Genomic DNA, 25,241 nt, shown 5'->3' with positions numbered 1-25,241 from the left:
TATATAGCCCCAGACCCTTTTTTTCTGGTAAATACATATATATATATATGTATTTTTTTTTCTGGTATAATATAGAAATATTATTTATATTTATGTATTAGGATTTCTGCAGAAGCTCCGCCCCTCACAGAAGGGAGTGACAGTCGCGTCTCCTGATTGGGCGCTGGCTGCTGAATATGCAGATGAGGGAAGGTAGGGGGCGTGGCTGCCGCTAGAACGTCCCACCGTAACTTGCAGCGGGGTCGGGTTGCCTGGGGCTCCCACTTTCTCTCCTTGCAGATGGCTGCGCGCCGGATTACCGCTGCTGAGCTGCGGAGCAGGTGCTCCGCTGGTGCCTGCTGGGTTCTCCGAGGCAACCACGTCTATGATGTTTCAGGGTTCGTGAAGCTGCACCCCGGCGGGGAGGAGGTGCTGCGGGACCGGGCTGGTACCGATATCCAAGCGGATCTTACCGGACCCCCACACCGGCACTCAGAGAATGCCCTGCGCTGGCTGGGGCAGTATTACGTGGGGGATCTGGAGGAGCAGCGAGATGGGGGCACAGCTGAGCAGGTGAGGGGTACAAAGTGCGGGAGAGGGGTAATTGGGAGAGGTGTGTTTGTGTGTCATTGGGAGGTGTGTGTGTGTGTGTCTACACAACTGTATTATTGGCAGGTAATGCAGGGCTTGACCTTTTATTAAACAAAGTCACATCTACCCCTTCTGTCACGTGGGGTGGGTGATAGTTAGGGAGAGGGGACAAGTACAGGTGAACACTAGGTAATGAGGGGAGAGGGTTACAGGTAAGCACTTGATATGAGGGGAGGGGGGTGATGGGTAGGGACCAGGGACAAGTACAGGTGAACACCTACAGTATGTGTGTGTGTGGAGGAGAGGTGACTTTATCTCCCTGTGCCTCAGGCATCAGAAACATAGATTGTAAGCTCCACGGGGCAGGGACTGTCTCCAAAATGTCTCTGTAAAGCGCTACGTAAAAATAGCAGCGCTATATAAGAACAAACCATTATTATTCATTATTATTACACAACGGCACCTATTCTCCTTGTCAGGGAAGCTGTAAGGCCCATCCTTTTGACTTAAAAGTCCCCTGAGTAAGAGAAGAGAAGTTAGCAGCATATTGAATAGGAACCAAAGGACTTGGACATTGTCAAATTCCCAAATATTCCAGCGCAACTCCACACAGGTGATAGAACTGGGGAAAAATAGAGGAAGATTATATAGTGTAGCAAACTAACTACAATGTAGACGTGGTGTAATAAGTGAGCATACACTCGCATGGAGTGCCTGTAAAATAGGGATTTGAGAATGGATCTGGGCCATGGAAAATCAGCGGAGATTTTCTGAATTTGGCGCGGGAGACTGGAAAAGCGAAAAAGGACACGTGGTGTAGATCAGGGGCCGGCCAACTCTAGTCCCCAAGGGCCACCGACAGGTCAGGTCTTCAGGATATCCCTGCTTCAGCGCAGGTGGCCAAGACCCACCTGTGCTGAAGCAGGGATAATCCTGAAGGCCTGACCCGTTGGTGGCCCTTGGGGACTAGAGTTGACTCTCTGGCCACCCCTGGTGTAGTATATTCACATAATGTAAAGGTGCTACAAGCTTCGTGGCACAAGCTTCTAATTCTAACAAGGCGTGTTGTGTTGGGCTTGCGAGCCGTGTGATTCTTACACTAAAAACAAAGGTACCCTAACCACTGATGCAACATTAACCCTTGCGCTGCCAACGCAATGTGTTCAGGCCTCTCTGGTAGTGAAGGGGCTAATGCTGGCAAATTACTGCCATTACTATTTTTCGGATTACTGTCCATTGGTGCCATTAACTCCGTACACTACTGTAGTTTATTATTTTGGCCCCAAACTGGAAAGCGTGCCCCATGCCAAGACACAGCTTTCCTGGGGCCCAGAACTAGCCTATCCATCAGCCCCCCCCCTTCCCCCCGAGCTGTTGAGCGGGGGGAACGGGTGGAGACAGGTGTCCTGTTGGCGGTCCGGTTAGTCCTCTCCCTGGCAAAAATTGGGGTCTAGCTTCCAGTTTCAGAGCGCCGGGGTGGGCTCCCTCTGCCTTTGGGACAGGTGTCCCTGTTCTCCCCCCTGCCTGTCGGGGGCCCTGCCAAGGTATAACCCAAACAAAGCATTCTCCTTTTGACTGTATCAAATCAATTGTTTGAATCTCGTGTGTGTCTGTGTGTGTCTGTGTGTGTCTGTGTGTGTCTGTGTGTGTCTGTGTGTGTCTGTGTGTGTCTGTGTGTGTCTGTGTGTGTCAGTTAGACATAAGCTTTCTTGTATCCCATTTTAATATTGCTCAGATGTTCCTGTAACTGTTTCCCTTGAATCCATAAAACATGAAAATTGCACCGTTTGTTTTAGATTACTCTTATAATCGCCAATTGCAACCATTGATCATGTGGTTGATTTTGTTTTTAAAGTCTCCCAGCTGCAAAATGTGGGTAAAAGCAGTGCACACAAAAAGCAGTATATTTATCAAAGTTAATGAAATCCCATTAAATGCATTTGTGCCTAATCCTTTTGCTCAAGTTTGTGCCCCATTCTGCAACCAAGAAACTTCCGAATAAAAATCTTTACTGCGTGTCATGGGTTGCACTTCTGCTTTCATTATTATAGAGCGGTTCTGAGTGACTGTCCTGCGCTTTAACACTCCGTCTCCCAATCCCCTGCTGTCCTCTCTCGCTCTGTCCATCCGGTCACTCACACCGAGAGAGAGATACCAGGCCACATGTCCATGACATTGGGCGTTCAACTCCCCCCAAGACCCTGCAAACTGTGTCCAGATACTTGGCTGAGCCAAATATCGAAAACTTGCTAATCTCCCTGTAGCAAAAAAAACCCAATTCTCCTGATTTTATCAAAGGGAAAAATAACATTGAAAACAGTGGGGTTTGCGCCGTTGATAAGAGCTTCGAATAGAATTGTCGTGGGTTATCAGCATTGAGTTTATGGTGGATTTTGATAAATGAGCAAATAAAAATACGACTTTTGAGCACATTGACAGGTCTGCAACCCTGCTTCTCCCCATTATCTTTTGACATACAATGCTTCCCCTGCAGCCAGGGATTCTGGGAAATGACATGCAAATGAGCACACAGTGTCACTTCTTACTACTTGTCCATTTTATTATGGACCCCCTATAAACTTATGCCTGCTGTATTTCACAGCCTCGGTTAAAGTGCCGAGCCAGTAAATCTACTCACAGACAGTAATTTCGACCTTTTGGGTCTCTTCAGTATGAGTCTGGTTATACTAACTTTAAATAAGCACTAATGTTCATTTTTATATATCAAGGCAAAAAGGAAAAAAACAAACAGGACCAGAATTATCAAAAGGGACATTGCCTATTGATTTCAATGGGATTTTTTCCTTCCATACATACAGTATGGTGCTGTTTATTTTTGCACCATAATTGCACCACGTTTGCCTCGAAACATATGCGCACTGTTTTCCCAGCCTGGCCGCGCTCAGTTCCTGTACAGGGTGGTGCGTTTGGGTTCATTGTTATGGCTATTTTGTGTTTAACCCTTTCACTGCCAGAGAGGCCTGCCACGCACTGTTTTGCGGTGAGGATGAAGGAAGCAGTGTGGCATTTTAATGACCGTTTTATAGTTCACGTGAATACACATCTTGGATAATTCACTTTTATTTCCCTTTGCTTTACTCCACTGTAAACATATCATTGAGGATTTTCCCCCTTTGGACGTTTGCCTGTAGAACCGTTCTCTAGAAATGTGACTCAGGATTTAACCCCGGAGGTGGCTGCATGAAATCGCTGAAGTTTAATTGTGAAGGGTTCTGACATCGACAGATGCAATATAGACACGTGTGTGTGTGTGTATGTGTGTGTGTTAATTATTTTTAATTGACACCACAGAAAGTAACTGCTATTTAATTATTATTATTTATCTATTTTTTACAATGATATGGCTTCTAGTTAAAGAAAGATGGCTCGTTTTTATGAAGCCTCTTCATGTTGCTTCTCTGTAAGCAGAATCCTGTATACATAGTTCTCAAATCTAGGAAAAAATGGCTCCTCCTCACTGTTAAATACTTGAGGTATGTTCCGTACGAAACGCGTCAGTAATGTGGTTTTTGCGTCCATCTTGTGGGGACGCCGGCGGTCTGTGGAGGCTGTTGCACCTTGTCTGGATACATGGCGGGACTCTAGGGCACCCTTATCCCAAACGTGTTTGACATCTAACTGAACTTTTGCAATATATGGCTACTGGTACCCAGTGATTTTTAACTCGTATGTAAGTCGTGACTATGTCTTTCTGTTGTGATGAATTACTTTTATACTTGTGTGTCATATCCTATCTGTCAATCCGATAAGGGCACTATCACACAGAAACGTACGTTGACGACAATGGGAGTATGTGTGCCGTACTGGCCCGTCCGTAACGATCACAGCTTAATGAATTCTACCATTGTCAGCTTGTTATCCCTCTGACTCTTAAACACAGCGGAAATGGGAGTCTGGTATCCTTGTAAAAAAGGAACATAAACTGGTATGCTGTTCACAGCCTAAAAGGAGAAAGAGGTCGGTTTTTGGGAGTATATGTACTTGTGTTTTTTGCTCTATTTCTGTAATTATGTTTACGCACAGAACGCCCCTTGGGCTTAAATGTTAATTGAGTCCTCAATGATTTTATTGTGACGGATATACAGAGAGGCGGGGTTTTATGTTGCATAGTCATAGATCAGAGGAGGTTTCCATTAAAACAAGTCTGGCAGTAAAAATAAAATAAAAATATATACAACTGTTTTGTAGAATTCAACGGATGTAAGTTAATTTATAAGAAAAAGAAGACAACAAGAGTTTTATTTATGGTAGAAAGGGGGGGGGTGATAGACAGCACTCTGATACAATGACTCAGCAAGGTTGCAGGGTGCACGGAACAGGAAGGGACCCTAATTCCCTTCAGAAGTACTAACAAACCAAAAAATAGTACCAGCACTCTCTGTCTCACAGCTACAGATTATAAGCGAATACCAGTGTAGGGAATATGAATAATTTAATGACACTAATAATAAACTGAAAATATAGCAACAATAGCCAATACGCCAATGCAAGAATAAATATCACCATAGAGGAAATCAAAAATAAAGGGGGTAGAGGGGAAAGAAGGAGAAGGGGAAAAAAACACAAAAGAAAAGCAAAAAATCACAAAAATGGAAAAAGGAAAGCAAACTAGGGGGGCGACGTTTCGAGGGGTGACCTCTTCATCTGGCCCATTCCCCCTGGTCCCAAAGGGTCCCAGAGGTACTTCCCTAAGCCTTCCCTCCCCACTGTCAAATAATCCCACACTCAGCTAATGATATAAATCTAAAGTCTAAAGAGGGTAAATCACATAAGCAGATATCAAATATCAAACAATGAATGTAGATACAAGAATATTGTAAAAGACACAGAACATATGCAGATATCAGATGTCAATCAGTGAACAAGTATAAGCAAACCCTCTTCCTGGTGCCTCGACAAGGAAGATAAAGAGGTCACCCCTCGAAACGTCGCCCCCCTAGTTTGCGTTCCTTTTTCCATTTTTGTGATTTTTTTGCTTTTCTTTTGTGTTTTTTTCCCTTTCTCCTTCTTTCCCCTCTACCCCATTTAATTTTGATTTCCTCTATGGTGATATTTATTCTTGCATTGGCGTATTGGCTATTGTTGCTATATTTTCAGTTTATTATTAGTGTCATTAAATTATTCATATTCCCTACACTGGTATTCGCTTATATCTGTAGCTGTGAGACAGAGAGTGCTGGTACTATCTTTTGGTTTGTTAAGAGTTTTATTTATGTTGTAATATAATGTTTAATATTTTTTCTTTTTATACACTGTGATGTTGTAACAGAGGTATGTTTAAACCTGTTATGTGATGTCATTCTCTCAAAAAACAATAAAAAAATTGAAACAAAAAAAAAAAACAAGTATGGCAGTAATCTTCCCCCGGTCTCTGATATTAAGCTATTACTATTTTTAATTTAAACTGGCTGAGAGTACCCAGCGTTGCTCGTGAATTCTAAGAAACCAGAAAATACAGATTTTATAAATGGTTTAGTTTCCCATAATAGTTTTATTGCCTCTGAGGTCCTGAAGTGTTCAATCGAGAGCCTCTAACGCTGCGCGTGTGTGTGTGTGTGTGTGTGGGACTGCGCATGTGTGTGTGTGGGACTGCGCGTGTGTGTGTGTGTGGGACTGCGCGTGTGTGTGGGACTGCGTGTGTGTGTGTGGGACTGCGTGTGTGTGTGGGACTGCGTGTGTGTGTGGGACTGCGTGTGTGTGTGTGTGTGGGACTGCGTGTGTGTGTGTGTGGGACTGCGAGTGTGTGTGTGTGGGACTGCGCGTGTGTGTGGGACTGCGCGTGTGTGTGGGACTGCGCGTGTGTGTGTGGGACTGCGCGCGTGCGTGTGTGTGACTGCGCGCGCGCGTGTGTGTGTGTGTGGGACTGCGCGCGTGTGTGTGGGACTGCGCGCGTGTGTGTGGGACTGCGCGCGTGTGTGTGGGACTGCGCGCGTGTGTGTGGGACTGCGCGCGTGTGTGTGGACTGCGCGCGTGTGTGTGGAACTGCGCGCGTGTGTGTGGGACTGCGCGCGTGTGTGTGGGGCTGCGCGCGTGTGTGTGGGGGACTGCGCGCGCGTGTGCGGGGGACACTGCGCGCGCATGTGCGGGGGACACTGCGCGCGCGTGTGTGTGTGTGTACTCTCCTCCTCAAACACTGATCTGACACTAGGAAGAACTTTGGCTGCTCCTGTATTTTTGCTAATGTTGCAAATTTGGATTCTCAGAGTGACCAAGATGAAGTGGTAGCTTGCGGGTTTTGTGATGGGGTGATGTGTACCCAAACATAGACAAAAACCTGCTCCTTGGAACCATCAATCAAAAATTGAATAGGTATATCCTCATTTGATTCTGACCATCTACCAATGGAGCCTACCATCTTCAGCCAAGTCTACCAATGGAGCCTACCATCTTCAGCCAAGTCTACCAATGGAGCCTACCATCTTCAGCCAAGTCTACCAATGGAGCCTACCATCTTCAACCAAGTCTACCAATGGAGCCTACCATCTTCAGCCAAGTCGACCAATGGAGCAGATTCTCAAGCATCAAATATAGACTTACATTTGTTAGCATCACTTTTAAGCAAAAAATACCTCTTTAGTGTGAGTTTTCTTATAAAGCGATTTTGAGGTCAACAAATAAATCAAATGAGTCTATTACCTATTCAATTTTTGATTGATGGTTCCAAGGAGCAGGTTTTTGTCTATGTTTGGGTACACATCACCCCATCACAGAACCCGCAAGCTACCACTTCATCTTGGTCACTCTGAGAATCCAAATTTGCAACATTAGCAAAAATACAGGAGCAGCCAAAGTTCTTCCTAGTGTCAGATCAGTGTTTGAGGAGGAGAGTACACACACACACACACGCGCGCGCAGTGTCCCCCACACACACAAATGAGTCTGAATTAGCATTAGGGCAAAAGGACAACCCTTTATTAAGTAAATTAATTTGATCATTGGAAAGAATGTGCGAGGAAAGATTGAAAATGCCGGAAGGTTCCGGCACATGCAATCTCCTCAATCCTGCTATTTTCTTTACTTGTATTTTTCTCCCTGTCCTGATTCCTCTTCCACATGGTCTGCTCTTTTTATTTGGTCTGAGGGGGGAGTGGAGCAGGATAGGCTCCGTTCTTGGTGTGGACCCCTTAATTGTTTCCTTGGTGGATGACCCATAGAACCCTTCTCTAAAAAAAGAATGCTTATTCTCATCCTTCTTGTTTAGGTCCATTTTACGTACTTGTTTTGGTTTGGCACCTTATCGTTCAGGATAACGAGAATCTTGTTCTATTGTTCACAGCACGGTTCACCAGAAGAACTGGCTACATCACGCTCTAAACAGGAGAACCGATTAACCGTTGTAACCTTGGATGTACCTTCATCAGATCCAGATGAAGTAGGCCCGCCACGCCTGAGAGTGTTCCCCCATAACCCTTACATTTGGATTTATTGGGGCCAGAAGTCCCCTTCTGGTTGAAATGTCTAACTGGTCTCCAAGAGTCCACCCTATTGGTGGAATAATGCTCCTTGTCTCTTTCCAGTGTTCCATTTTTTCTACCCACCAATTCAGTTTCGAATTCAACTACAAATGTAAAACAAATATAAATCACCGCGCTTCTCCATATAAGCGGCATGCAGCTAGTGAAGGAATTGGCCATACAAATGTGCAAAACAGAAAGTGAATCCCTGCGCTTCTCCCTTTGGGATAGCAATCAATGGGGTATATGTATATGTATGGTGTAAATAAATACCTATAAGAAAAAAGGAGACTTTTGGTATACATCCTTTGATCAAATAATATCAAGTCTGCTAACCACTTAGACTTACCTTGACGTGGTTAGCAGACTTGACATTATTTGATCAAAGGATGTATACCAAAAGTCTCCTTTTTTCTTATAGGTATTTACTATATATATATACCCTGGTGTTAATAGGATCATCAATAGAGGGAAAACCTTCTATATCTTTAAAAACTTGTAAAATACTCTGAATGGTTTCTATTTCCACCTCTACATTTCTAAGTTTATCTTCCCTATATTTAATGAGCGGTGTCATTAGAGAGTTTGAGCAATTGGTAAGAATGTTATTCCATTCACCAGAAAAATTATCATCGGTGAGGAAAGTTGTGTTTTTTTTTTCTTTATAATCCTCAAACCTCTCGGGATCAATTTTTCATCCAGGTATCTCTGCAATGAGATCTCACCTCCATTTAATCTTTTAAGTAATTTTTCTAGTTTGAAAAATTGATCCTTCATGGAGAGTACTGTTATCAGTGGTGACTGTTTTGTCGGTACCAAGACGCCTTGCCATAGCACTCCGTCTACTAAGTCAATCACTACATGACTTAAGCTTGTTAAATAATATAGAGTACCACTTGCACATAGATGTGCAGCTAGAAATTAGCAGTGGAGGTAAAAGTACAAAGAAAATGTTTGTCAGGATATGCTATAAACCACCAAATATCTGAGATTGAGGAAGCCAAAATACTTTTGAACATGGAGAAGGCATCAAAACTGGGTCATGTTTGCATAATGGGCGATTTTAACTATCCAGACATACAGTGGTGTGGAAAAGAAAGTACACCCTCTTTGAATTCTATGGTTTTACATATCAGGACATAATAACAATCATCTGTTCCTTAGCAGGTCTTCAAATTAGGTAAATACAACCTCAGATGAACAACAACACATGACATATCCGTGTCGTGATTTATTTAACAAAAATAAAGCCAAAATGGAGAAGCCATGTGTGAAAAACTAAGTACACCCTTACTGCTTCCATAGGAATTAAGATGCTAAGTAGCAGACAGGTGCTGCTAATCAAATGCCCTTGATTAGTTGATCTTATTACCAAATATGTTTTGTCAATTGGATGTAGGATTGGGCACCCCTGTCTTTTGTTGTGTACATTTGCCACGCTCAGTAGCACTGTTTTTGACATAAATATATATTCATGATGTGGTGGGTGTGGGAGTTGATCTACTTAGATTTTGCAAACGCTTTTGAGATGGTTCCACACGAGGTTAGGGTACAAAATAAAGCAAATTGGACTCAGTAAAAATATTTGCACCTGGATTGAAAACTGGTTGATGAATAGATAACAGAGAATTATTATAAATGGAACCTTTCCAGGTTGGGCTAAAGTTGTGAGTGGAGTATCTCAGGGATCGGTACTGGGACCCCTGCTTTTTAACTTCTTTATTAATGACCTTGAGGTTGGCATAGAGATCAAACTCTCCATCTTTGCTGATGATACTAAATTGTGTAAGGTAGTCAAATCAGAGCAGGATGTAATTTCTCTCCAGAAGGACTTGGAGAGATTGGAAACTTGTGCAGGTAAATGGCAGATGAGGTTTAATACAGATACATGTAAGGTTAGGCATTTTGTAAACAAGAATAAACAGGCAACTTGCAAATTAAATTGGGATAAATTAGGGGAATCATTGATGAAGGATTTAGGAGTGCTTGTAGACAGCAGGCTTAGCAATAGTGCCCAAAGTCTTGCAGTAGCTGAAATGGCAAACCTGATCTTAGCTTGCATTAAATGGTGAAGGGAAGTAAGCATGATTATGCCCCTTTTTATGAAGCATTAGTAAGACCACACCTTTAATATGGAGTACAGTTTTGGGCACCACTCCTTAAAAAAAAGACATTATGGAACTAGAAAAAGTGCAGAGAAGATCCACCAATTTAATAAAGGGGTGGAAAATCTGATTTATGAGGAGAGGCTAGCTAAATTAGATTCTTTTACATTAGTAAAGAGTCGTCTAAGAGGGGATATAACTATATACAAATATATTCAGGGACAATACAAGGCGCTTTTAACAGAACTATTCATCCTAAGGGCAGTACAAAGGACTCTGGGTCATCCCTTAAGGTTGGAGGAAAGGAGATTTCATCAGCAACAAAGGAAAGGGTTCTTTACAATAAGGGCAGTTACAATGTCGAATTAATTACCCATGGAGACTGTGATATCAGATACAATAGATTTGTTAAAAAAAAAGTTTAAACCTCTTTTTAGAAAGGAAATGTATACAGCGATATACCTAATAAGGAAAACATGGGAAGGATGTTGATCCAGGGAGTAATCTGATTTGGCAATATTTGGAGTTGGGAAGTAATTTATTTCCCCTTATGAGATATCATTGCATGATATGTCTCTGGGCTTTTCTGTTTGCCTTCCTCTGGATCAATATACTGTAAGTACAGATATAGGATAAAGTGTTTGTCTAAATTTATCATAGGTTGAACTTGATGGACGTATGTCTTTTTTCAACCTCATCTACTATGTAACTATGCAACTATGTAACTATGAAAACATGTTGCATATATTTGAATTGGGTGTTTACCGGTGCTTTATTTGGTTGTTTCCGTACTCTTTTACCTTGTCTCTTACCTGTGACTGGACTGCGGCAAGAGATGGAATTCAATAGTACATTTTGCTAAATTTCTCTTTTTTTAATCGGTTTTAACCAGCAGTGCAAAATGGTGCAAAATGGTGTTTTCCAGTGTATTTCGGTTAAAGCCTAAAACCCGGATCCCTACATTATTTCCATTACTGTTGCATTGCTGACATCCTCCTGCGCCCCCCCCCCACCCCAAAAAATGGAAACCCCTAAATGAAAGCAGATAATGTAGGCTATGTTTCCCAGCTTCAAAAGTGGCGCAACAGTGCGCATGGAACGGCGGCAGATTTAGGCCTCGCTGCTGCCGGTGGCGTTTTCCCCTTTTGATCAGTGTTGTTTCGGTCACACACTCTCTGCCTCTATTTGCAGCCAGGTAACTTCAGTACCTCGCTTGCCAGGTTTTGCTGAACCGTGGCAAATTCTGTGGCACTTCTGCACATGGAGATCGTCCGGTTAAGAATGTCTCTGTTTGGTATGTGGCGCTCCGGGGGGGGGGGGGGAAAGAAGTCTGTGGGAGCGATTACATCAGGGGTGGCCACCTCCACTCATCAAGGGCCACCAACAGGACAGGTTTTCAGGATATCATTGCTTCAGCACAGGTGGCTCCATCACTGATTGAGCCTCCTGTGCCGATGCAGAGAGATCCTCAACCTGACCCAGAGTTGGCCACCCATAGATTACATGGTTGCGACGGCACTAACGACTGAAACGGATGAGAAGTCTCCTATTCCGTCTCTCGTCTGGTCGGATCATGTTGAACACCATAGAACCCCCCTGCCCTCCCCCCTAGGGCCACAGCATGGCTACTATGTCACAGGGCCACAGGAAACCCAGACCTCACGATGTGGTAGCTATGCCACGGGGCACTCAAAGGGTTGGCACTATTGGCTAAAAAAGCAAAACTTCCCATTTTAAAATAGTGTAGTATAAGCTTTAGAAACAGTCTTTCATACGTGCCACAGACCACGAGATTGCTTGTGGCTCGATCCCATGGTCTCTCCACACACCACCTGACTTAATGAACCGAAGAGGTAACCATGCAGACATTCACACGCCTAGTGGTCACATCCACCTAGTGATCATCCTAAGCTTCAAAACAAAGGGGAACTCCCTCCAGTGAAGCCACCTGCTTTATGGGTTGCTGAAAAAGCGGTGTAATACGCAGATGTAAGCTTACAGGGATCCATTTTAAAAAGAATAACAAGCAAAAGGTGACACGTGCGTGTCATTTCCCAGAATCCCTGGCTGCAGTGGAAGCACTGTATGCTGCAGGATTATGGGGAAGGCAGGGTTTGGGGACCCGTTATGAGCACAGTCACCGTCCCCAAGTGGTATTTTTAATTTGCTGGGTTCAACAGATGTAATTTTACATGGCACAGAAAACGTCGTTTCGGAACTCCATAAAACAGGCCCATTTGCCATCATTTTGGCAGCTCTTCCATCACGTTTCCATTGGGATACTTCGGTTCTGTCGAGACCTCAACATTCTGATTTCCCTTTGCCCACTGATCTCCCAGTCCCAGATTAGCAACAACATTGGTCACACAAATGACACTGCCCCCCTGTTGCATCATAGAACGTCGATGTATAAGGGGGAACCTCTGCACATACAAATGTTTTTATGGTGGGTTGGCTGGGGCGGGTTCTCCAGCCCTCAAGAACCTGTGGGGTTTTTTTCCTTCTCTGAGTGACAGCTGTATATCAGGAAGGCTGCCGTGCGGGGAAGATATAGGAGCTGTGTGTTATCAGCAGTGAGTAGGGAGACAGCAGGGATGGGGCGTAGGAGAGAGCTGGCAATCAGAGGGGCAAAGGTTACAGGTGTGTACGGGATCGGGGGAGGAGTTGAGAACTAAGCAAAAATATCAGTTTTTAGAGGTCGGAGTGAGAATAATTGAATTATAAGAACGCGGATTAGAGGCACACTCGGGTTCGCATTCTATATACGGCGGGAGATCCTTGGGATAATGTTTGGCCATCTGTGATGAAGTTATGCTTAAAACCTGACATGTTGGTGGCTATTAAGGGCTACGTTTGGCCGCTCGTGGGCAGTTTAGTAGGCACCTTTTGCGTCCTATTTATACAGATGTCAAACTCTACATTGGTGAGCTTTTAAGGGGTTTGGACAAAATAGAAGTTTGTTTTTTTTCCATTAAAAAAAAGGTATCAATGAGTTTCTATTGAAGTCTGAGACTTTCTGAGGCCAAGAAATCGGTGAGGCTGAATCGGTGAGGCTGAATCGGTGAGGCTGAATCGGTGAGGCTGAATCGGTGAGGCTGAATCGGTGAGTGTTGACATGTCTGTCTACATATTTGAGACCAGCTTTACCCAGGGGTGGCCCAAAGGAGTCCTCAAGAGCCACCACCGGGAAATGTTTCAAGCATATCCCTGCTTTAGCACAGGTGGCTCAATCAAACTGACTGAGCCACCTGTCCTTAAACAGGATTATCCTTAAAACCTGGCCTGTTGGTGGCTCTTGAGGATGGAGTTTGGCCACCCCATGCACTATATAGCTTTTTTTTCACCATTGTGCAATAGTTCAGGGGAGTGTCACGGTCTGTCCTGCACCCATTGGCTGAAGCTCAGAAATATCAGCTAATCAGATCAACTGAGAGACCAGCAACATCTTTACAACCTAAAGAAGTGGTTCCCGATTCCAGTCCTCAAGATCCCCCATCAGGTCAGGTTTTAAGGAACCTATGCTAAAGCAGAGATATCCTTAAAATCGGACCTGTTGGGGTTCTTGAGTACTGGAGAACCACTGATCTAAAGCAAATGTAGATTTTACATTGACCTTTGAGGGGACAAACTATGTATGCAAAATATACAAAAATAAACTATAAGCAAGCACATCCCTGAATACAAGCGGGACATTGGTTACATCATGGTTGCATCTCCCCCCCACCCCCACCCCCACCCCCAGACCTCTCAAGACTGCCCAAGGGGGACCAAAACCTTGATCTGAACAATACATTTGTATAAAACCAAAATATATATGGCCTTGAATCAAATATCAAAAATAGAGAAATATATTGCCCTATAAATCACATGAACAGATATTGGCACTTGATTGCTAAAGTGTAAAATCAAGAAAAAAAATGAGTCGATTGTTTAAAGGGACTTTTTGGGGGATCCTTATCCAATGTGTATGTATATATTATGTCATTGATCATACTAGAATATGAAATGTAATGATACTGACAGCATTGTTTTATTTGCCCCAACTTTGCCCTGATTTTGGCACTATTGCAGTCTAATAGATAAATAGATAACCCTCAGAATAGTCGTGGCACAGAGAGGTCCAGCAAAACGTTACTTCTCATTCTTTAAAATGACCCCTTCGATGGGTTAAAGGACCTATTTGAAGCAGCAATTCTGCCCATTTTGGACTTTTATTTTTTTCTTATTTACAAAAATTCAAACCTGGGGGGGGTCCCCAGGGGCTGAACTGTGCCAAAAGCTCTGGGACCCCTCCCCGTCCCATTCTGTTCCTGAGATACTTAGCGGTTTACCTGCTGGAGTTTCAACAATGTTACCTGCAGTCATCCAATGGGAAGCCGGAACGTCATCCGCCAGGTGCGCTGTTTAGAAACTAGTAGGCGCCATTTGCTGCTTGATGTAGCCTCCAGGTCATGGTGTGTGGCACGCCAGGGGCTTTAACCTTGCGGGAGCCCACATCATGGGCTCTCTGCTGCTTTTCTTGGAGGAGGGGGGTGGGGATAGCCACCCCACCCAGGGTGTGCCACCTGGCCAGGGCATGCCACCCCTCCTGGGGTATGCCAAAGGGGCATGCCACCCCTCCCGGGGTATGCCACCCACCCAGGGTGTGCCACCTGGCCAGATGAGAAATGCTCTTTCTTTCCAGTTTGCCTCATCTGTGACTTCTCGATCACATGATCGCAATGTGTTTGTGGGGCTGTGGCACTCAAACGGTTAAGAAATTACGTCGACATACATATCCACCCCCCCCCTTTCTCCCCCTTTTCTGGTAGCATACAGTTATTACATCGAAGTATTTGGGGATGAAGATGTCCAGTGACCCAAATCGGTGGTTATTTAAGGGTTCTGGATCCCCAAAAATGTGTCTTTTTGTGAAAAAGTCCTGACTTTCCTAAGCGAGATTCCACTTAAGCCTATGGGGTTGTTTATTAACCCTTTGAGTGCCCCAGGACATAGTCACTACATCATAGGGACCGGCACTCCGGAGTCCCTCCATAACGTAGTCACTACGTCCTGCTCAGAGATCTTGTTTTTTTTCCGGGTTACATGGCGTCTTGTGTTCCCGCGGAACGCGACCTAACCAGCGAGGGAAGGGAGGCAGAGGATCCCGCCTCTCCCGTTTCCTCCAAAATGCCCATCAGAGGTCACGTGACCGCGCTGTGCCGGGTGAGCCGGGACACATACGGGCACCACGACCCCTCTGGCCGTGTTTAAAATGCCGATTTTGAGGCACTGTCGCACCCAAACTCCTGTCGACTTCTATTGGAGTTTCTATGACGACGTGCCCCGATTGGCACTATCGCAGTTGAATGAGTAACTGGCTGATGCTAAAAACAAGCGAAGGAAAATAGGTTGTTGGCGGGCACTGCGTAGGAACTTCAGCCAAAAAGTGGAATTAAAATCAGCTTTATTCAAACATGGTGCTGGACATCACAGAAACTTCTATCCTCTGACGCGTTTCGTTCCGATCAGGAACTTTATCAAAGAGTAAATGAAGTCTCTTCACATGAATCTTAAATAGGCAGGTTCCCTTCCCCTATTGGCTAAGATACACACACACAGGAGAAAGCACTTAGCAAATCATTGAAATTAAAGCCTCATGTGGAGAGGAACCTTAGCCATATACAAGATCCATAGTGAATAAACAAAACACAACAATACAAGTGATAACATAAATGTGATAACATAAAACCACATACAAAGAATCTATAAAAATATTAAAAACAACTTTGTGTGATGTGCAGCAACCTAGATATAAAAGAAGTAATGATATTATATTCAACAGCACTGGATTGAACCTAAAATACATATGAGGAATAGGCGGAGAGAACAAACTTTTGTTAAATGTCATAAACATTTGATATACATATAATATCACGATACGTATTTGATATCAAGATAATAATTAATAATTAATAAAAATATTTTCTAAGTATTTTTTGAAAAAAATTCTTAAATGACCGCATAATTAATTGTAAGATGAATCTAATTAATAAAAAAGAGACATCTAAACTCTTGGTAATACTTGTATATATTTGTCTAATACAGTGTGCGCGAAGGGAGCCGGCGGGAGGTGGTTGGAGGCGGGGCAGTGACGTCGCTGGGCCAATCGCCCGCGACGCACTGATGTCAACGTCACGGCGCCGTGACGTTGACGCTGCTTCAGGCTGATTGGATGTTTTCAGCCGACAGCGCGCTGAAAAGCAGCTTGGCGCTCGGCTGAAACCTCCATCTCGTCAGCACGCCTGCGGACGCTCGCGTGAGCCCCCTCTCAAGATATCCTCATTGAGGATGCAGGGGCTCAGCGCTGAGCGTCCGCACGGCTCAGCGCGGCCTGTCCTATGGACTCAGCCTTATATGCGTCTAGTCGGATGTGTGAAGTGAAGTGAAGTGTGCCTGCATCTGTTTCATGTGATGACGATGACGATGATGATGATGAAGCCGCTGTTCTGTGGCTGTTCATAGATGGGTTAGGGCTACGCCATGCGTAGAGCAAAGAGAATCATTGACTGCTTCATATCACCCCGTCTCTGACGCGGTCCCACCCTCTCCGCGCGGCCTCCCGAGGTCTGGAAGATAGTTAAAAATTGATTGCAATGTAAATACCGGGTTTCCCGTGTGCCTGGTACAATAACCACAAGGACGTCGGGCCAGCGCTCCTCTCTCTCCAGTGTTAACCCTTCCAGGCACTTTGCTGTGTCGGGAGGTCTTAGGAAAAGGACTCCCTGCGCCGAAGTGTCACTTTTATGTCTGAAGCGCTTCTTCCCGTTGTGTGTTATATGTATGTGTTATTTATATGATTGTCGCGTGTATTACTAATGTGAAGCGCTGTTTACATTAATGGCGCTATATAAATAAGTGTGTGTGTATATATGTGTGTGTCTCTCTCTGTCTCTATATCTGTCTCTATATCTGTCTCTCTCTCTACACCTGTCTCTCTCTCTATCTATATCTGTCTCTCTCTCTGTCTCTCTCTCTATCTATATCTGTCTCTCTCTCTGTCTCTCTCTCTCTCTCTCTCTCTCTCTCTCTCTCTCTCTCTCTCTCTCTCTCTCTCTCTCTCTCTCTCTCTCTCTCTCTCTCTCTCTCTCTCTCTCTCTCTCTCTCTCTCTCTCTCTCTCTCTCTATATATATATATATATATATATATATATATATATATATATATATATATATATATATATATATATATATATATATATATATATCTGTGTCCCTGTCTCTCTCTCTCTATCTATATCTGTCTCTCTCTCTATATATCTACATTTATGTCTCTCTCTCTATATATATCTGTCTCTCTCTATCTATATCTGTCTCTCTCTCTATATCTATATATGTCTCTCTCTCTCTCTCTCTCTATATATCTGTCTCTCTCTCTCTCTCTATCTATATCTGTCTCTCTCTCTCTCTATCTATATCTGTCTCTCTTTCTCTATCTATATCTGTCCTGTCTCTGTGTCTCTCTCTCTCTCATATATATATATATATATATATGTGTGTGTGTCTCTGACTCTCTCTCTCTATCTGTGTCACTCTGTGTCTCTCTCTCTCTATATATACATCTGTCTCTCTCTATATATACATCTGTCTCTCTCTCTCTCTCTCTCTCTCTCTCTCTCTCTCTCTCTCTCTCTCTCTCTCTCTCTCTCTCTCTCTCATCAAAAAATAAATAGATGATACCGTTGGTGGGGTTTGTTCTGGGCAGACAAGCCCTTGACAACACTAGGAGGACAGTGGATCTAATACACGTAGCACAAAACACAAAGTGCCCATCTCTATTACTCTCTTTAGACGCAGAAAAAGCGTTCGATCGATTTAGACTGGCAGTTTATGTCAGCTACACTTTCGCAGATGGGATTCACAGCTAAAATACTAAACAGCATAAACACACTATACTCCACACCATCGGCCATGGTGAGGACGAACAACTCCTTATCTGATCCCTTTTCAATATCAAATGGAACTAGACAGGGTTGTCCGCTCTCACCTCTGTTGTTTGCCTTAGCCATAGAACCATTAGCATGCCGGATAAGGATGAACCCCAATATTGCGGGTATTTCTGTTGGTCAGGAAGAATTCAAAATAGCTCTTTTTGCGGATGATATACTATTGACGCTCTCAAAACCTCTTGCATCCCTCCCTAAGCTTTTTCATGACCTGTCAGAATTTGGCTCCCTTTCAGGTTATAAAATTAAGCATTCCAAATCCATGGCCCTTAGCTTAAATCTCCCTAAAGAATTAGTAAAATTACTCCAACTAAATTTCGACTTTAACTGGAATTCAAACCATATTAAATATCTAGGGGTCCAATTAACAAAAGATTACTCGACTTTATACAACGCAAATTTTAAACCCTTTTTCGTCCAGATAGCTAAGGATTTAACCACCTGGAATCCATATATAATATCCTGGTTTGGGAGAATAACCACCATTAAAATGAATATTCTACCCAAACTCCTCTATCTCTTCCAAACTCTTCCGGTTAAAATCCTTTGCCTGTAATCTCTGGGACTCGCTCAAAACCAAGTTCCAACTAACCGATTCCCCTTCCCTTATGCAACCACTATTCTCAGACCCCTCCCTTCCTTTTTACTCAGGAAACCCGCACTCCCATACCTGGATTCAAAAAGGACTCACAAGAGTCAAGGATATCCTCACCCAAGGGAAAGTCCCCCCATTCGCTTCGCTACAAACAAACCACGATATCCCCTCCTCTGAATTCTTCAGATTTCTCCAGGTTAGGCACTATATCCAATCAGTCTACAAGGCAGGTCAACACCATGCTTTATCTTTGTTTGAGGACTGGTGTCTACACCAACCCCACGCAGGGGCATTATCTCTAGAATATATCACAGTTTATCCTCTACCAAGAACAACCAAACCCCCGATAACTATATGGTATCCTGGGAAAAGGATCTTAACGTCTGTATAGATCTCGATACCTGGACAGACATCTGGGAAGCTGCTTCCAAAAACTCATCATGCATTGTAATTAAGGAGACTATTTACAAGTTAATATTTAGATGGTATATGACTCCTGCCAGGTTGCACTCTTCCCTCCCAGGCGTTTCCCCTCTCTGCTGCCGCGGTTGTGGTGAAGTGGGGAATATACTGCACATATTCTGGTCATGCCCCAAAATCCAACAAACATGGACGGAAGTGTTCACCCTAATACACAAGATACTAGAAATCTCTGTCCCTCACGACCCAGTATATATTACTAGGAAAACCAATGGCTAATATCTCCAAAAAAAAAGCTAGAGTAATATCCCAAATTTTAAACGTCACACGGTGTACAATTGCCTATCTGAACGGCTCTACCTCGCAATTCTCTGAGATTTGGGCTCCTTGGTTCCGTCATGCAGGTATATCCCCATATATAGACTAGAATACTTTGAACAGAGTGATACATGTGGTATTTAAATTGTCGAATACAGTGCGATATTGGTACAAATGCTACCCCTTCCCCCCCCACCCCCGTTCTCCCCCCTCTCTATTGTTCCACAACCAGTTTATTTGTATTACTGTATTCCCCTTTTCCTTTTGTGTAGTATGTTGTGTTTACATCATTTTATATGTTTGAAAATGCTCAATAAAAACTTAAGTAATAAAAAAACAAAAAAACAAAAAACAAACTGAACTGTATGCTTGGAACATTTAATGTTACCATAGGTTCCCCCAGTGCCAGCGCTCCATTCACTTAAAGGTGCAATCCCACATAACCGACCATATTGGATGTTACCCCCCCCCCCCCCCCCAAACTGGACCATTCCTAAGGGAGACTGCTGAAGGAAAGATCTATTTAACGTTTTAAACTTCAAGACCCGAGATTTATTGATGGCTATAGAGCAGGAGCCCCCCATAACTCTGCCGGCGGGCCTGCGAAAATGTGCAGCTTGGGAGAGGGGGGCGGGATGTGAAACGTTCACATATATTTTAGGGGCTTTTAGAAAGGAAAGCGTTAGAACAAGAGGTCAATCTCTGAAGCTGGCGTGGGAGACACGGGGGAAAGGTGAGGGATTACTTCATGGAAAGGGTGGTGGATGCATGGTATAAGCTGCATCCCCACTGGCACTGACTGCGCTCATGCTTGAGAGCGGTGACGTCACCAGCTCTCTAAGCATGCGCGACAGGTGTCCTGTCTATTTTGGGAGCGGGTGGGGGGGGGGCGGCATTGTGGGCAAGTTGAGCACGCTTCAAAGTGAGTTTGTTTGTTTTTTGTCTGCTCAAGCGCCAAGCTTGGGAGAGCGTGCGTGCTAGCGTGAGCGGGGACTTCCACATACAGACTGCAACAAGTAAAAGCGCCGAGTGCACAGAACGCTCGGCGCCAGCAGGGACGCAGCCCAAAACTAGTTTTATAGTTGGCGCGCTCGCGTATGCGCGCGTGTGCTAGTGCACGTGAATCACACTTTGTGTGTGTGTACGGGCTGTGCTGTGAGTGACAGGTGGGCGTGGCTATGACATCACACCCAGCTCCCGTAAAAAGCAGTGCTGAGACTACACCAGCTAATGTATGTTTCTGTCATTAAATGAATACTGCTGTACAGAAAGCAGGTGCATTATGGAAATAATATTCTGACACTTACACTATAGTCGGGACACAGTGCAGTGATATCATTGTCTCCTGGACGTGAATGCCACTAAATTTTAAAGAGAATCTGCGCTGGAAGGAATTGAATTCTATAATTTACAGTGACACATTACACACAGGCATTATAGCAATAAAGCAATTAAAAGCAATACATCCAACAGCGTTCTCTCTTTTTTTTAAATACAAAGTAATTGCAGCCTCACTCTGATTGGATAATAGAGCGTGACATGTAACGGCAGCAGCGCGAAAAGATACTTTTCAGGTCATTTCCCCCGTTCTGCCGGCTCAACCCTCCACTGCCGTGCGTGCGTTGGAAATATAGAAGGTATGGTTTAAGCAGTCTATTATAATTGATGCGCGTGCGCACTATATTACACGCCCACGGCAGCGCTTATAGTGCCGGCGACGCAACGTCGCCCGAAAAATGCATTGCCACCACGTGCGCTTATAGTAAGGGCGACAATGCGACGGAGCGAAAACTGGTAGCCGGCAAAATTTGATTTTTCAAGGGCTGTCGCCTCGTGACGGCCCTTGACCCAATCAAATGGCCAGAAACCCGCGACGACAACGCCCGGCGAAATATAACTTTCGGCACCCGTCGTGTCGCCATCGATGGCACTATAGACGAAGCCTTAGCCGCCCTGTGAGGGTAGTAGCGGCTAATACAGTCATGGAATTCATTATTTTTTTTTGGAATAGACCAGTTTATCCTAAAATATGACAAATCCAAGGCTCAAATGGGGTCTGAGGCTTTACAATGGATGGGGAAATGTCAAGCATAGGTGGTTCTGATCTGCCGTCCAAGTCTAGATTTCTACGTAGGAAGGTGGCACGTTGGAGCTGTAAGATACAGAGAGTTGCATTTATGGAGGGACCTTCACCCCTTTCCTCTGCCCTCTGCTTGGTGTTTTCTGAAGCAGCGTCTTGTGTGTGAAGTGGGAACGGGTGGGAGCTGGAATTTGACAAATGTTAAGGATGCTGAGAGGGGGGGGGAGGTTCAGGGGGGAGAGGGGCTGCTGAAATAAAGTGAATAAATGGCAAAATGCAGAAAAGGTCACAGTTTTAACCGGCTGCTTTATTGCATGGAATGTGCTGATAAATACACTGTCAGAAATGGTTATTGCTCTGAGGGGCCCCATCGCACTCAAGGGGTTAATGCCTCATAAACTAGATCAGTCAGCAACACACTGCTTAGAAATGCAGTGCTGCCCCTCCAGGCAGGGGTTAAATAATGTTCCGTCTACATTCAGACAAATGAGAAAGTAAAGCAGCATTCTAACTTATGAGGAGAGGCTAGCTAAATTAGATTTGTTTACATTAGAAAAGAAGCGTCTGAGAGGGGATATGATAAGGTTGGAGGAAAGGAGATTTCACCAGCAACAAAGAAAAGGGTTCTTTACTGTAAAGGCAGTTCCAATGTGGCATTCATTGCCCATGGAGACTGTGATGGCAGATACAATAGATTTGTTCAAAAAAGGCTGGACATCGTTTTAGAATGGAAAGGTATCCAGGGATATACCAAATAAGTGAACATGGGAAGGATGTTGATCCAGGGAGTAATCTTTTTGTGTATTTTTATTTACAGTTCCACTTTTTTTAAATAATTTTTATAAATAAAAATAATAATAATCTCCCCCCTTTCCATCCATATGGCATAAATATTGTATACACGTTTCTTAAATGTAATCCAGAGGCCTGCATATTATTCATAGGGCCCAAGAATTTCTTGATCAGACGTTGTGTTGAAAGTTTCGACCGGGAATTATTGCGTTTGTGTGTTTGTGTGTGTTTGTGTATGTCAGCGCTTGTCCAATTACATCTAGTGTGAATAAAATATATATTGTGCACAATAAATGTGTAAATGCAAAAAATACCCTAGTGTGTGTATACTGTATATGTCAATAAGTATGTGGTATTGAGTATGCGAAACTATTGTAATTGACCCAATATATAAAAAAAACATTTGTGCTTAATGGTGACTCCAAGTGCCCACGTTATCAATAAAATTCTACACAAATATACAATATGTAATGCGAAACTAGATGTGCCCCAGTTAGCGCTAAAGGAGGTACAGTATATATAATGGAGGTTTGTGACCGTCCAAAAAGTTTCTCACATAATACAGAGTTTGTTTGAAGATCCGATGGATAATCCCGCGTCTCGGGCTGCTTCTCCGTGCATGCGCCACGTCCAGATTAGATTCTATAAAACAAAGTATAGAAGCCCCGCGCAGGGCCGGCGCTACCCCGCGGCAGGCCGGCAGTGGGGCCCCTCCTCCTGTAGCGTCACGGCGTAACGTGACATTGCGTTGTCGTGACGACACAACGCTGCAGAAGAACGCTCCTCATAAATTAAGACTATAAATGCCTTTTCTTTTTCCTCCAGTCTTTGCAGTGCCCGCCTATTTTTGCAATGAAGTATTCGTGACTTGCATTACGTGGCAGCTTCAGAACCTGAATTAATCCCAATATCTATACGTTTGCAGTGTCCTGTTTCTCTGTGTGTTTGCGTATCAAGAGAATGGAAACTGCTGTCGTTCTAAAAGTTGTTTTAATACACACTGTAAAAATATTGAATTATCTCTCTCTCCTCAGCACCTGAGAGACAGAGGACACCAGTACAGCTCTGCCAAAGCCTATACGAATTCTGCTTCTTGGATCCAGTTTAAAACCTTTAATACAGAGAAGGTAAGACCATGTATGTAATGAGATGCAGGGCACAGTCACATCACACGGTCAGTCTTTGGTACCCATGGGCTGTCCAGTCTGCCTCTTACACCAAAGGTGACAGACAGGAGGCCTTTAGCCTCCGGCGTCTGTACCTCTCACTGCAGGATGTAGAGATGAGTCTGATAGGAACTGTTGGTCATCTAGTCTCCGTCTCATGAGACAGAATAAAACTGGGGTGTGTGGATTATGTACCTCAACTCACAGGATGCAGTGACAAAGGGATCTGTGACAAGAAGTCTGACCCCCTACAGTGCAGGATGACACAATGACAGCCAGAAGAGACCTCGCTTACGTCCCCTACATAGAGAGAAAGCCCTGTCTGTTTAAAGGGCCAATCCATCCTAGGACCAAAGTGAACTAATGTTTTTCGGAGTTTCATCTGGGGGATTTTTTTTTTCTTTACCCAAATCTGACATTAATTTATTTTTAATTATTTTTTTAAATTAGACTGGGTGGGAGGGGTTGTTGATTTTCCTCTGGCTATTACCTTTTTGTGTGATTGCACAGTGTGTTCGGCAAGTGCTTGTATAGCCGAAGCCCCCTCCCTTCCTCCCCACCCCTTGTATTGGTTTTCTGATAAGGACAGGGTGAGATGAAGGTCTGAGGTCCCCAAGAAATTCAACTGCCCTACTGTGGGGTTGGTAGTGAATGCCGTTTTATCACTTTTCACCAGTAGTTGGTAGTGAATGCGTCGGGGAAGGCCGCCCGCGGCAGATGTCTCGCCCGCGGCAGATGTCTCGCCCGCGGCAGATGTCTCGCCCGCGGCAGATGTCTCGCCCGCGGCAGATGTCTCGCGTGCAGCAGATGTCTCGCACAGGGATTAAGGGTCATGATGGGATGCTAGTGATAAGGCTGCTGATAAAAAAAAGTGCCCTGTCAAACCTGGTCCAACCATTTTTTTTATGGCCCTTGAGTCCTCTTTCCCACTGGCTCCCTCTGAAAGTCCACAAGTCCCCCTTCCCCCCACTCCCCCTCCCCCTCCCTCCCCCTCTTCTCTCATGTCCTCTCTTCCATAGTACAGCCTTTCTGACTCCATTTATCCAGCCTCTTTCTTCCATTTCACTTGCCTTTGGATCTCCTCTTGCCCTCTGCTTCCCCCTCCCCACCTCTCTCATTGACTGTGGCTGCTCCCCTCCCTTTCCTTCTTGCCCTCTGCTCTCACCCACCTTCTTTGCTATTTCCATGATACGCTACTCTCCCCCCTCCCCCCCTTACCCTTCTTCCTACCCTTTTCTCCCCTTAAGTCACTGTAACCCAGTGATTCCCAAGAGGGGGTTCTCTGGCCCACTCCCCCCAAAAAAATCTGTAATGGCAGATCCCAGGTAGTATAGCGGCTTCCTAACCCCGTGTGGGGACTGCGCCCTTAGTAAGGCCCCAAACAGCACCTGGGTGGTATAGTTGTCAATTACAGCAGGAGCTTCCAAAGTCGCTGCCCACAATGCTTTGCATTCACAGTGGCAAGGCATTGTGGGTTGTTTGGGTCCTTCTTAATGAAGTGTTCCCCTCTCACGAGCTCAGGACACTAAGCAGCCTGGGATCTATCACACAGTTTTGTTCGCAATAGTCTGAGTAGGCAATAATATTAATTAGGAGTTCGTGAAACAAACAAATATTTTCTAGCAGGGGGTAGTACAATGTAAAAAATGGGAATCGCTGCTGTCCCATCGCCTGCTCTCCTCTATCCGGCAGTATTCTTGTAGGTAAAGTCTCTCTCAGTGGTAGTGTGCCTGGT

The 25,241-nt window shown here is 44.3% G+C and overlaps 1 protein-coding gene across 1 annotated transcript in view; it reads left to right on the top strand.

The window, feature by feature from the left end:
• Positions 1 to 223: 223 nt before the first annotated feature.
• Positions 224 to 25,241, top strand: part of FA2H (fatty acid 2-hydroxylase) — a 39,518-nt gene continuing 14,500 nt past the window's right edge. Inside the window, exons 1-2 of the mRNA XM_075576619.1 lie at positions 224 to 552; positions 23,375 to 23,467. Of these exons, the coding sequence (XP_075432734.1) occupies positions 280 to 552; positions 23,375 to 23,467 (366 nt within the window). The 5' untranslated portion in view covers positions 224 to 279. The remainder of the gene's footprint in view (positions 553 to 23,374; positions 23,468 to 25,241) is intronic.

Source organism: Ascaphus truei, chromosome 19, assembly GCF_040206685.1.
Source record: "Ascaphus truei isolate aAscTru1 chromosome 19, aAscTru1.hap1, whole genome shotgun sequence".
Classification (NCBI taxonomy): Eukaryota; Metazoa; Chordata; class Amphibia; order Anura; family Ascaphidae; genus Ascaphus; species Ascaphus truei.
Note: the sequence above shows the minus strand (reverse complement) of the source record. Positions and strands in the feature narration are given on the sequence as shown.